The sequence below is a fragment of the Adiantum capillus-veneris genome, chromosome 29 (genome assembly GCF_014529385.1).
Source record: "Adiantum capillus-veneris isolate H3 chromosome 29, ASM1452938v2, whole genome shotgun sequence".
NCBI lineage: Eukaryota > Viridiplantae > Streptophyta > Polypodiopsida > Polypodiales > Pteridaceae > Adiantum > Adiantum capillus-veneris.
Window position 1 is genome coordinate 39,251,974 of NC_140959.1, and position 13,271 is coordinate 39,265,244.

The 13,271-nt window shown below is 47.2% G+C and overlaps 1 protein-coding gene across 2 annotated transcripts in view; it reads left to right on the plus strand.

Moving 5' to 3' along the window:
* Positions 1 to 13,271, plus strand: part of LOC147419068 (adenylate kinase family protein) — a 144,267-nt gene that overhangs the window by 12,870 nt on the left and 118,126 nt on the right. For both annotated transcript variants that reach the window (XM_086506399.1, XM_086506400.1), the window contains exons 5-11: positions 3,211 to 3,357; positions 3,896 to 3,970; positions 4,042 to 4,138; positions 6,436 to 6,479; positions 6,558 to 6,686; positions 6,766 to 6,801; positions 7,488 to 7,568. In XM_086506399.1, the coding sequence (XP_086362525.1) occupies positions 3,211 to 3,357; positions 3,896 to 3,970; positions 4,042 to 4,138; positions 6,436 to 6,479; positions 6,558 to 6,686; positions 6,766 to 6,801; positions 7,488 to 7,568 (609 nt within the window). The remainder of the gene's footprint in view (positions 1 to 3,210; positions 3,358 to 3,895; positions 3,971 to 4,041; positions 4,139 to 6,435; positions 6,480 to 6,557; positions 6,687 to 6,765; positions 6,802 to 7,487; positions 7,569 to 13,271) is intronic.

The following is a 13,271-nucleotide window of genomic DNA, read 5'->3' on the forward strand; positions in this document are numbered from 1 at the left end:
AAGTCATGCCTTCACTCATGCTGTCAGGCATCTCTCCAGGGTGCAAGACGTATTGGAATGCGCTACAAAGATCTGAACCAAGCAAGTCCCAATACTCCAAGAAGAAGTTGGGAGTCAAACCATCCTCCCCTAGACAACTACCTCGGGAGAGTGCTCTGAGGGCCTCATGGAGCTCCTCTAGTTGGAGGGGAAGCTCAAATCTCTGTCGCATCTCCTCAGTAACAAGGCAAGGCATTTGTACCCAAACCTGCTCTCTGCATGCATCCTGACCCATCGTCTCAAAGAACTCCCAAGTAACTCTGTCAACCACCTTGGCCCATTATTGAGATGCCTGCTGATGGAAGGCAAACTCATGACGCCGCTCCTCAATGCTGGCCGGCTCCTGTCGAGCCTGCTACATCCGTTCCTCCAACCAAGGACTTTTGGATGATGCTCTTGCATCCTCTGCAAGGAAACAATGCCCCGTTGGAGACGCTTCTCCTCCTCCCTGGTTGCAACCAAGCTACCTGTAGACTCCGGAGGAAGAAGCGACTAAGCTCAGCCAATCCAGAGGCCACTCTACCAGCAGGGTGTCTTGCATGTCCAAGCTCTCCGTCCAAAGTGCGCTCTCTAAGCTCTGGATCCAGGAAGATCCTCTCAAGGATGCGCAACATCGTATCCCCTCTCCTCTGTCTGTGTGTCACAATGAGCGAGAATCGCTGGCGCATGGTCGGAAAAGTAGTCCCTGCCAAAATGCCAACAAATCCCTCCATGTCATAGATGTGGTCACTGGCGTAGAAGCGATCTATTTGAGATAGACTCACTCCCCCTACTTTGCGATCAAAGCGAGAGCAAGACAAGCTGTCTGGGGGCCTCACAAAGCGTGAGTGCTGTCAAACATCAGAAACCCTCAAAGTCATATGTAGACGCTCCCAAGCTGCCAACTTAGCCGCGTGCATAGTAGCATATCTACTTCCAATCCTGTCAGAGGGGTCCTCCAACATGTTGAAGTCTCCCCCAACACACCAATGCTCAGCATGCGGCAAAGACTTTACAATAGGAGACCAAAACTCTGTTCATGCACTTGCGACGTTGGACGCATATATGTTCAAGAAACCCATGAGGCAATGGTGAACTTGCATAGTAATCCACTGAGCCCTGCCTGGCACAATAATACCGCTACCCACAATCGCCTGCTGCGAGCAGTCTGCAATAGTCATACATACCCCTCCCTGCATACCACCAAGTCCAAATCCAGCTGACCAAAATGTCTCATAGCAACCACGCATAATTTGACCACATTGTCTAATGCGGCTCTCACAGAGATGATGCTTCTGTAGCATAAGAATATCAATCTCACCACCCACAAGGCATCGCTGAAGGTCCTGACGCAACCAATGCCTTTGACGTTGAAACCGGGCCTCTCCTAATCCTTGCATATTCCATGAGACAATCCTCATGGAGTCAATGAGAGAAAGCCGATGCTCCAACAACAGCCAACCTCGCTATCTTTGAGGCTGGCTTGGATGGGGAGTAATCTGCATTTGAGCGACCTCGAGATAGGGGTGATTGCAAAGACTATCCAACCCAAGGCAAGAAGAGCGTGCCGTTCGTAGGGCTACCTTCTCTGTCCAGGAGTCCTCTTGTATATACACATAGCATGGTGGGCTCTCCGTATCAGCAAAAATGTGTATTACAATGTGTCTACATCTTGCTATGTCCGGAGGTGTCACTGAGAACTAGGCCAATGGCTACAAAGTCTGTAACCCCCAAGTCTCCCGTGTGATGAGAGAACTCCAGAGCCTGAGCCTGAAGCTAGTCCATCACGGAGTCCAGAGTCCACTCAGACTGGTCTCTACCACACAGAGGAAAAGAGAAACCAAATGCTATGTCCAGAGCCTCTATTCCTCTACCTGCAAGAAACAATACATGGACTCTGAAGCAAGTCTGGTGAAGGGTCGCCGAGGAATCGTGTGAAGTCGTAGACGAAGAAGTCCCACCGGCGACGGATGTCGAAACTCGTCAATCCAGGAAGGAATGTGGCAAAGGGTGACGTGTGCACCAGAATGGTAGTCCGTAGGAAAGTCTGCTCCTCTCTCGCCAAACGGCTCGTGGCAAAAGTGCTGCCAAGAGACGATGAAGGTCCTGCCCCTTGAGCAGGCTGTGGGGCAGGAGTAGGAGAGGATGAGGATGCGGGGGGGCTAGTCAGTGGAATGGGAGGGGAGGGGGTGGCAACGGGGGGGATGGGGGGAGGTAGAGGAGATGGAGGCCCGGAGGGGGGGGGGGAGGCTGAGATGGAGGGTGAAACTGTGGCCTCGTCCTGCTGTAAGGGGTCAAAACGCTGGCCCAATGTAGGACGACCGACAGGGGGGCCTGCCGTGGACGTCCCTGGCAGCGACGTTCACGGATCTGCTGTCATCCCTCCTCTACCTGGGCACCAGGCTCGGAGGAGGATCGTGCCTGAGCTTAGTCTCTTTCTGTTGTGTCTGGCCAGCCTTAGGAGGTTGGGGTTGGGTCTGCTGAAGATATGGGCCTCCTCCGTGGACAGGCCTTTGCTATATGGCCCATCTATCGATAAATAAAGCACTGGTTCGGGAGGCCCGAGTATTCCTAAGTCTGGCAAAGCCAACCACCACTCACTTGAGGTAGTAGAACGACCTTCAGGAGAGTGTGGTGGGTGTCATGAACCAGAAGTTAGAACACGTATTGTAGGTATGGCAGCTACAAAAGCTGCCGTGCGAGGTGTCTCCAGGACTGTCCCAATCTCTGAGCCAATCCTGGAAAGGACGGCGAGTTGAGGAAAAGCGCAAGTGAGAGAGGATGCCAAGGCGAGGTCGAGTGGCGACAACCCTGCCTTGAGCAAACAAGGGGCAGGCGGGGGCAGCAGCGATGGCGATAAGGTTGCGCAGGTGGGCAGCGAGCAGCAGTGAGCCTCGACTTGTATTCTGGTTGGAACTTTCTTAAGACTATGTTGTGAATGGGCTTCTCCCGCTGATAAGACATTTAAGCAGTGGCACCATGTTTTGGGTGTGTGAGGCTGTGCTGGTCGTGTTCATACATTAATGTATCCTTGTTACTTCTTTGTTTCCAGCTAGATTGCTGAATTCCTAGCTCAAAGTAAATGAGCTGCTTAGTTTTTCAAAGCATGCAGTACCATAGCCAGCCGTTTTGACTTCCTCCTGCATTGTTTGAGAAGGCAATATTGTGGATAAACATGGTGCTTTTTTGCAGGTTCCAGAAGAAGTTCTTATTGAAAGGGTTGTGGGAAGAAGACTTGATCCTGTGACTGGGAAGATCTATCATTTGAAATATACACCTCCGGAAAATGCGGATATAGCTGCCAGACTTACTCAACGATTTGATGATACAGAAGAAAAAGTAAGGCTTCAGCTATGCACGTTAAAAGTTCAGAAATATAGGCATTGAATTCATTCCTTCAAGAAATCCTCTTAGTTACTGAGCATGAATCGTGGTTGAGCACGACATATGTTCCATGCTTTATGATCCCCCTCATTATTAATATGTAGGTATGCTTTGTTGCAATGTCTTTTCTCCTTCATTGGCACCGTGTATCTTCTGTGGGCATTGACTGTATTTTCCTTTTGACCTTCATCTGGGCTTGAGATCTCTCGTCAGTCATTGTGCAACATGACCAAAGAGTTCCGAACTGTGATTTTATCCGTATCTGCCTGCTTTTTTTGTAACATAAGTGTCCTCATTGAGGCGTGGAATCTATTTTGAATGCATTTGAAATTTACAATTTTCTATCATAATGATCCCCTCATTTTTTGTAATGCATATGAATGAATAACCAAGTTTTGTAGAAAAAGAACTGGCAGCCTGGAAGCATAGAAGTTTAAGCCGTTTTTGTTTAAACATTGGTTGCAGAATTTTATTTACCCTCCCATGCTTACAGGCAAAGGTTCGGCTACAGAGCTATGCCTTGAACGTTGAAGCACTGGCCACCATGTATGCAGGTGTCATGAGAAAGGTAGGCATACAATGTCTTCTTTTCACTCGAAAAGTGTTCAAATTCTATGCGTTTGATTGGTTGCTGTTTAGATTGATGGGAATCAAGCAAAAACAAAGGTTTTTGAAGAGATTGATAAAATTCTTACTGAAGTAGAAGAGAAAAAGGGGCACTCGTCACTGTCTGGAGGTATGAAACTTTTCTCTCTTCTTTTGTTAATCTAATCACACAGTAGCTGGACGATTGCTTTTCAAGCATCCTGTATAATTCTCTTAATGCGTGTATTCTATTTCACTACCTTATGCGTGTTTTTGCTCAATACTTGCAATTGCTTTAATTTTAGAAGGTGATATGTGATGGGTTTTGGGTTTAGGATTTTGATGTTTCTCTCTCTACTGAACTCTGTCTGGCTTCATAGCATGAGGAGGAGGAGGAGATGAGGTCCACCTATTAGATATAGCAGTATCATGTTAAATTATATGAGTCACCGGGAACATTAGAGCAGCACATTCATGTACTCGACGATTTCTGTACACAAAGGGGCCTTACTCTGGACCTTGGGAAGACCAAGGTTATGATCTTCCACACATTGTGGCTGGGCATGAGCCGTGCCACGTTCAGGCTGATGGGAGGTGAGGTGGAGATTGTCACTTTTTATATATACCTGAGGGTCACTTTTTCAGCAGTAGCAGCAGCCCACATCACCATGGGAGCAGCGGCCAAAGTCAGGTTCACATGAGGATATGCAGCCTTGGAGAGAGAGTGTCTCCAGGCACACTTCAAGAAGCCTTGGTCAAAGTGGTGGCTATTTGATACCTTGGTCACTCCATCATTGATGTATGCAGCAGCGGTGTGGGGAGCAGGCCTTGCCGCTCACTGATGGACTTAGTAGAGTGACCCTAGCTCATCATGATGTCGAGGATGATACGCAGCAAACCATGAGCACCCCATTATATCATCAGAGCAGAGTTTGCTGCACCACCTATTTACTCCAAACTTTTATCCTCATAGACAGATTCAGAGACATGAGCTCCCACCGCCTTGCACGCATAGCTTTTGAAGCATCTAGACAGTTTGGTGAGGCAGGAGAGAGGATCATGATATGGGCAGGTGACACAGTGGCTCACATAGTGGTTCACATAGCATGGATGGATATGGATCACTGGTGGCCCTTCGAATATGACTGGGATGCTACACACATCTACTTCTCATCCTGTGAGAGGAATGTAGTATTGAGACAGGAGATTGTTGGATTTCCTAATGAGTCAATAAGCTAAGGGAACATCCATCATTTTAGGGAAAAGTTATTTGTCCCAAAGAATATCTCCTTGTCCCCTAGAAGGAGGTTGTTCAATCTTGGTGGCTCCCTCTCTTGGTATGAGCCAAACTGATGTTAAAGCATAAGTGCTCCATTTGAGTGGAAAGCCCTAGGGTGAAAGCATGAGTAGGTGATACCAAATTTATACCATTTTAGTGCTTTCTAGAAAATGCTTTGTACGGTGAGAGCTTTCTTATAAACATAAGGCTTCTTATGAATAATCAAGAAAAGAAACTGTAAAGAAATGTTTTAAAAAGATCACTTATATTTTAGCTTCCCAAAAATTATGACAAGGTGAGGGGTATTGAATTGAACTTTTCCCACACTTTTGAAGCTGCATCTCTATCTTTGGCAGCTCTATACACGAGAGACAAGGATATCACCTAGCTGGTCACTACTGCCAAAGATGCTATATTATTGGACCCAGTTTATGAGCACGGAGGATGGTTTCATACAGAGACTGAGATATATGGAGGGATTTCTCTCACATGGTGCTAAAGTAGCCATTGGTGAGCTCAATATATCCTCGCACCACCTTGAGATGATGGTGGGTAGAGCAGCTGGGATACCAAGACAAAGAGGAGATGCTGACTCTGTTGAGAGGAGGTGGAGTACAAGGAGTATAATGTTTTGAGTTGCAGAGCATATGCCACCATATGAGAGTGTTATTATGTACTATTTGGAGAGCCACACTCCCTATGGCAACTCCTTGAGTGGAGAGACGACCACATACTCGGGAGTTGGATGGTTTATTCTAGAGATAACATTGACATAGGGTGGCGTTCTCCTTGCAGGCTGAGACTACACAAGAGCCACGCTCTGTACGGCTACTCCTTGAGTCACAGCTATTGGGTGCAGAAGTTAGTCGGGTACACTTATGAAATAGAGTTCATACTGCATCTGTTCTATATGTTACATGCAAGCATGCTCCTCACAGACAAGGGACACAGTTGCGTCTTGGATCAAACAGCTTTTGCTCTTTGATGCATTTTGTCGATTCATGTTCCCCCTGCATCTGTTTTCATTTCATGGAACCACTTTCTTAATGCTTTTGAGCTCTACTTGTGTTAAGGTGTTTTTGCAGGGTCCACAATTTGGGTGGGCCTGTTCAATGGAACTTGAGGAATAATGACTATTTAATACTTTAACTTGGTTTCGATTTTTTCAGAAGAAAAATTGGATGTTCCAGCTGGAGTTTCTTACAAGAACAGGGTAGGTTTTGTTTTTGTTTCTGTCAACAGATCTTTTCCTTGCGCAGGAGTTTCCTGAAAGCCTTTTCTATTTGTCCAGGGAAATTGGAGAGGTATACCCACTAAATTGAATAGTATTCCTCACTCAAGGGAGATTCGGGAGTACTTCTATGAAGATGTCTGCAAGGCTACAAAAAATGCAGTAGAGGATGGTATTCATAAGCTAAAGGTTGATTGGTTCTTTGTTGTAAGAAGAAATGACAACCTTGTGATTTGGCAAAGAGCTGAGTAGTTCTTTCTTATAACAGGTGCAGATCACAATTCCGGAGCTCAACCCAGAGATGGTAATTTGTATGTGCTCTATCTAGATTTATAAATGTCAAGTGGGTCAAATTTATTCAAGCTTTAAATATTCTGAATCTCTTTGTTTAGCAGTCATGTCACTATTGATATGAAACATGGAAACAGAATCCACTGCACCATAACTTTTTTCACTGTTCTTAAAGCCGCAATGCTTCTGTCTAGAGATCAATAACTCAGGGCTTGTGTAAAAGCCACAATGTTTCTGTCAAGAGATCAATAACTCGGGCTTATGTAAGGGTAAATTTATCCACTGCACCATAACTTTTTTCATTGTTCTAAAAGCCGCAATGCTTCTGTCTAGAGATCAATAACTCGGGGCTTGTGTAAGGGTAAATTTATCATACAATCACATGGACCACATCATAGGACATTGTTGGTATGGAAGTAAACCAAAAGGAAATGGAATGTTGCACGTCATTAATTTTCTTGGTTGAGCAAAATATTCACCTTAGAAGCATGCATAAAGGAAAAAGCACTTATGGCCTGGAGATGTTGTTCAAATAAGGAAACATTGGGCTTCTTTTTAAACCTTAATTATGAATCTTTCATTGCTATTCTGTATCCTAAATGAGGTTCTGCTGTTCGAAATGTTTTGTGTTCTTTTACTTCAAATTCCTGCTTGGTTACTGGATTCAAAAGTATAGTCCCGACTCCCTATGCATTGCAGGATGTTTACAGGATTGGCACTCTTCTGGAGCTTATGAGAGAGCTTGCGTTTTCGTTCACGAGTGATGGAAAGCGTGTCAAGGTAAGGCCTGTCCCTCTCACTCTTGCCATTTGTAGTGGAAGGAGGCAGTACCATGTCATTGCTATGTTTTAGGAGAGCACTGTATTTCATGTCATTGTGTTTTGTGGTAATTGTTTGCTTGTTGGAACTCCTGTTTTTTTTCACCAAGAGATTTGTTTTTGGCGTGTGTTTTCTGGTTTTTTTTTTCTTGTTGGCACTCTTCTTTTCCTTAACCATTTAGCTTGTTTATATACTAAAAGAAAGGGTATTTAAGTTTTATAAACACCCACTTCTAAATACATATACTATAGCATTACTCTGTGCAAAACATTGCAACACCCAAGAGCCATGACAATTGAGAGAGAAATGAAATGAAATGAAATGTTATATTAACGTCTTCAAAAGGCCAAAGTGACCTATGAGACCAGAAAGTTACAATGTGGTGGATCTGATACAAAGTCAGAGTAACCAGATGACAAAATGACAAAATAAAATACTATGGAATCCTAGATTGCTGAGTGTGGACTAAGCCGCTAAAACAGCTAGCTGGGATAACTAGATCACAGGAGATCCACCATCGGTCGTTGGCGGACCTCATCAATCTCCTCCATGGTCAGTAGTTTGACCGGGCGTCGTGCATGTCGAGCCAAAGTGACCTGGATCCTCTGCTGCGGCCTCTGTCGATGTTGGGCGTCTGGATCTCCCCAGCTCAGTCGCTCGGTCGATCAGTATGCCTCTGGTGTAAAGCGACGAGCTCTGCTGTTGTAGTAACTCCTTCGGGTGTCTAGTGGCAGCTCTAAAGAAGTCCGTGATCTGTTTCTGAGACTGGCTAGTCTTTCCTCTCATCAAGCTCTCTCTGTGTCTGCGTAGCTCGAGCAAAAACAAACCCAGGCATTTTTGATCCTCATACTGCATGACTCTAGAGAATGGTCCAAAGCCCTCTCTGAACAAGCAATGGAAGCGGCCTCGTATCTCACAGTGGATGGGGCAGTGGCATGTGTAGTGCAACTTTGTCTCAGGCTTGATGTCACACAGGGGGCATGTCCTGGCCTCTGCTGGTATTCCGCTGTATCTCCCAGTCTCGATCCGCAGCTGGTGTGAAGATGTGCATATTTAGCCAATAGCACATCGTATCCCGTGAGACAGGTGAGTGTCCATGTATCTGGGCCTCGTCACAAAACCATCCTCCGTAAGTTGGAGGAGATGCTCTGTAGAAAGCCATCTTCGTGCCTAGCTCTTGTATTGGCTAGTCTTTCCTCTCATCAAGCTCTCTCTGTGTCTGCGTAGCTCGAGCAAAAACAAACCCAGGCATTTTTGATCCTCATACTGCATGACTCTAGAGAATGGTCCAAAGCCCTCTCTGAACAAGCAATGGAAGCGGCCTCGTATCTCGTAGTGGATGGGGCAGTGGCATGTGTAGTGCAACTTTGTCTCAGGCTTGATGTCACACAGGGGGCATGTCCTGGCCTCTGCTGGTATTCCGCTGTATCTCCCAGTCTCGATCCGCAGCTGGTGTGAAGATGTGCATATTTAGCCAATAGCACATCGTATCCCGTGAGACAGGTGAGTGTCCATGTATCTGGGCCTCGTCACAAAACCATCCTCCGTAAGTTGGAGGAGATGCTCTGTAGAAAGCCATCTTCGTGCCTAGCTCTTGTATTGGCTAGTCTTTCCTCTCATCAAGCTCTCTCTGTGTCTGCGTAGCTCGAGCAAAAACAAACCCAGGCATTTTTGATCCTCATACTGCATGACTCTAGAGAATGGTCCAAAGCCCTCTCTGAACAAGCAATGGAAGCGGCCTCGTATCTCGTAGTAGATGGGGCAGTGGCATGTGTAGTGCAACTTTGTCTCAGGCTTGATGTCACACAGGGGGCATGTCCTGGCCTCTGCTGGTATTCCGCTGTATCTCCCAGTCTCGATCTGCAGCTGGTGTGAAAATGTGCGTATCTGGCCAATAGCACATCGTATCCCGTGAGACAAGTGAGTGTCCATGTATCTAGGCCTCGTCACAAAACCATCCTCTGTAAGCTGGAGGAGATGCTCTCTGTAGAAAGCCATCTTCGTGCCTAGCTCCTGTACTGGCTGTACCCATGTCCTCTTGGTGTCTAGCTGAGTCAAGTCCTGGCAAATGAGCCTAGTGATCTCGGATTGTGTAAGAGTCAAAGAGGGCGCATCCAGTGAGTACTAGAAAGGAGGCAATCTGTCTATACTGAACCCATGCGCTTGAAACCATGACGTCATCTCCCCATACCAGCATGCTGTATCTCCCTGCACGGCTAATTGTCAAGAGGACTCAAGTGCAAGGCGTGCATATTTGTCTCTGCAAAGTTCCCACATGCGGTGTATGAAGGAGACAGATCTGGTGAGCGCCTCAACGACCAGTGGGGAGGCAGCTAGCTTTGCTCGTATAATAGCACGTGGTACTGAAGTCTTGGCCTTAATGAGCCGCGAGATCATAGAGACCAGAGGCTTCTCCATGTCCCCCCATCCATCATTGCGGCCTGTCCTCCCGTGATGGTCTAGTGAAGGTCCCCAAATCTCAGCTCCATAGAGCAATACAGAGGCCACCAAAGTGTCAAAGAGCCAGAGCTTCGTCCGAAGCTCCTGAAACTGAACCTGTGAACACATCCTTTCCAATTTACCCAATGCTGCATGGGCTCTGGTCAATCTAGTCTCTGCTGCCCTCCTCAATGAAAATGCTGGTCCACTAAAAACCACTCCAAGGTAAGTGTAAGCATCTACTCCACCTTCTCTTGTCTGTATGTGAAGGCGGGCGCTGACCTCCTGATCCATTATGGGGTGGTATTAAAAACCATGACCTTGGTTTTACCAAGGTTGACGGACAAACCACTTTCTTGGGCAAACCTATGCAAATCATCCAGGTGACGTTGCATCCCCTCCGGAGAGTCAGAAATCAAAACAATATCATCAGCATATAACAATAGTGGAATCCATGTCCCCGCTAGCTGTGCACCTCTATCACCATCTCTCTCAATATAGTCAGAAACCTCATCTACATACATACCAAATAGAGTAGGAGAGAGCGGGTAGCCCTGCTTCACCCCAATAGTGGAGTAAACCGGTGTGGATAGACCCTCTGGGGTGCGTACATGCCCCACTACTGACCTGTATAATGCCATGACCCCCCAAATGAGCTCTGTGGGTACTCCCATCTGCTGTAATTTACGCATCAATGTTGCTCTGGGCACTGTGTCAAATGCTTTACGGAAATCCACAAAGCTGCAATAGATCCGTCTCCCACGCGATCTGCCCTCCTCAATGATGGCTCTGAGTGTCAAGATATGGTCAAGAGTGGAAAAACCCCTCCTGAAACCTGCCTGCCCGGCTGCGTGCATCCCCTCTCTCTCTGCCCATCTACTCAGCTGTTGCTCAAGAATAGATGCGTACAACCGTGCCAATGTGTGTCCAATCATGATAGTGCGATAGTTCCCAGGCTCCATAGGGTCTCCCGACTTGAAGATAGATACAATAGTAGATAGGCTCCAGGTATCAGGCAAGCCCTCACACATGGCACGGTTAAACATAACTGCTAGAAGCTCTGCTAGTAAATCTCTGGCATGCATGAAATGCTCAGCCACTAAGCCATCATGATCATATGCTCTTCCAGTCTTCATCTTGTCAATGGCCTTCCTCACCATCTCAACGGTGAAAAAACCACGTGTGCGGGCATGGATCGGGGGGGTCGGGAAGGGGGGGCTGCTCAGGAACTGTGTACAAAGATGATGCATACTGGCCCCAGGCCTCTGTATAAGTGATGACAGGGGGGGGGGGGGGGGGGAGTGCTCATGAAAGAGCCTCCACGCCTCATGTGAGTCCTGACTCAAGAATAGCTGGCATAGATCGTGCTCTAGGCGAGCCAAAAATGCCCTCTTCTTCCGCCGCACTAGGCGTCGGAAGTCAATCTGTGAGTGCCCATGAGTGATGTTCCCCAAAAGCACCTCCCTCTGAAGTCTAGCTCTAGTGTCCTGGCATTCCTCATCATACCAACTGTTCTGGGGCATGCTCCCTGAACGGCGCCTCTGCTCAGGCTGGGTGTGTGGGTATGCCTCTGCTGTTGTATCATGTAGTGTCTGTGTCAGTATAGTAGTAAGCTCCTCCAGAGGTCGCCCTGGCTCCTCTGTGCACAGGCGCCCCATCTATGTATACAGAGTCAGTCTCCCGCGTGAAGGTGTAGCGAGTAGGGACGCTGCTCGTAGCCTGTGTGCTACACTAAACTGAAAAGAAATGGTCAGCGATACAAGAGCATGATCCACGGCCACACGAACAGGTCTGGGTCCAACCGTGAGGTCCTGGATACTAGAGATGAGGCTCGGTTGTGCCATGACATAGTCCACTGTGTTGACTCCATGTCTGTGTGGGAAGCATGTGAAGCCTCCCGAAGCAGGAAACCTCTGTATGCCATTCAAGATGGCCAGTCCATGTGCGGTGCCCATGTCTATTAGGTGTCGTCCATATTCAGTATATTCCGCATCGTGTGATAGTTTGGACAGGCCCGTCTCTACAACATCTAGCTCTCTCAGCATCTCCTTTGAAGTATCATAAAACACTGTCTGGTGATGGGCAGTCCTAGCATTGAAGTCCCCTAGAATGATAATGTCACCATCTCTAGAGAACTCCCATATGTCATCATCCAAAATAGAAAAGGGGGCTGTCCTCTGGGTGATGCATAGACCGACGTACTCGGGGGAAAGTAGCAAATAGCAATGTAGAGATATCTGCCTGTCTCTGCTTTCAATCTCACCCACATGTACCTAGCCTGCTCATCCCTGCGGGCTATATGTATCAATGGCTGCAAATCCTCTCTAAATAACACTGCCACTCCCCCCGAGCCCCTTCCTCTTTGCTCTGAGGGTGTCTCCTGTCTGTAAGCTGTCTCCCATCTATATCCATTGATGTGAGGCATGGATTGCCCAGGGGCCTGGTGTGTCTCAGAGTAAAATATGATCTCTCTTCCAGTAAAGCTATCCTCAAAAGCACCCACATCAAGACGCATGGATCCATTACAGTTCCAGGCCGCCACTTCGAGTGTGGTCCCATAAGTCTTGCACCGTCATGTGGAGCGTCGCTCCAGTATTGCCACTCTTCCATCTCGGTAAAAGGCAATCTTGCCTTTCCCCCTTGCCGCTCTAATCTCCGGCATTACTTCCTGGATATGAGTGATCTGCGAGAGAGTAAGATCATCCCCGAGAAAAATGCCCGTCTCTTTAAGAGTTGGCCTTTTCTTCAAGAAGGACTTCTTCGCTTCCATGGAGGGAAAACGGAGGATGAGTGCCCTTTCTTTTGAGGTTTCCCCACTGCTTCCATTTTTCTTTATGTTGCCCACTCTCCAGGCTCTTGTGTGCGTCGGCTCATGAACCCTTATCAAGGCCATGAGTTCTTTTATCTCTTCGTCCACATTGCCTTTGTCTTTAAGACCGCAAATTCTCACATGTAAAGCGCGCACACGTCTTCTTTGCTCCTCCTCTAGTGTCTGATTAATGATAGTGGGTGTGGATGTGTACGTTATCTCCTCACCTTTTCCTTTCTTGGCCACCTCGATCCATTTCTCGGCTTCATCCGCCTTCTGCTGAGTTTTTGTAAGAACATCTACCCAAGAAGTCGTCATCTCTTTGTGTTGCTCTTCTCCCTCTTTGATGACCCGTACTTGCTCCTTGATACTGTTGATTTCTTCGATTACTGAGGGTTGCAATTCGCCCTCTTCCA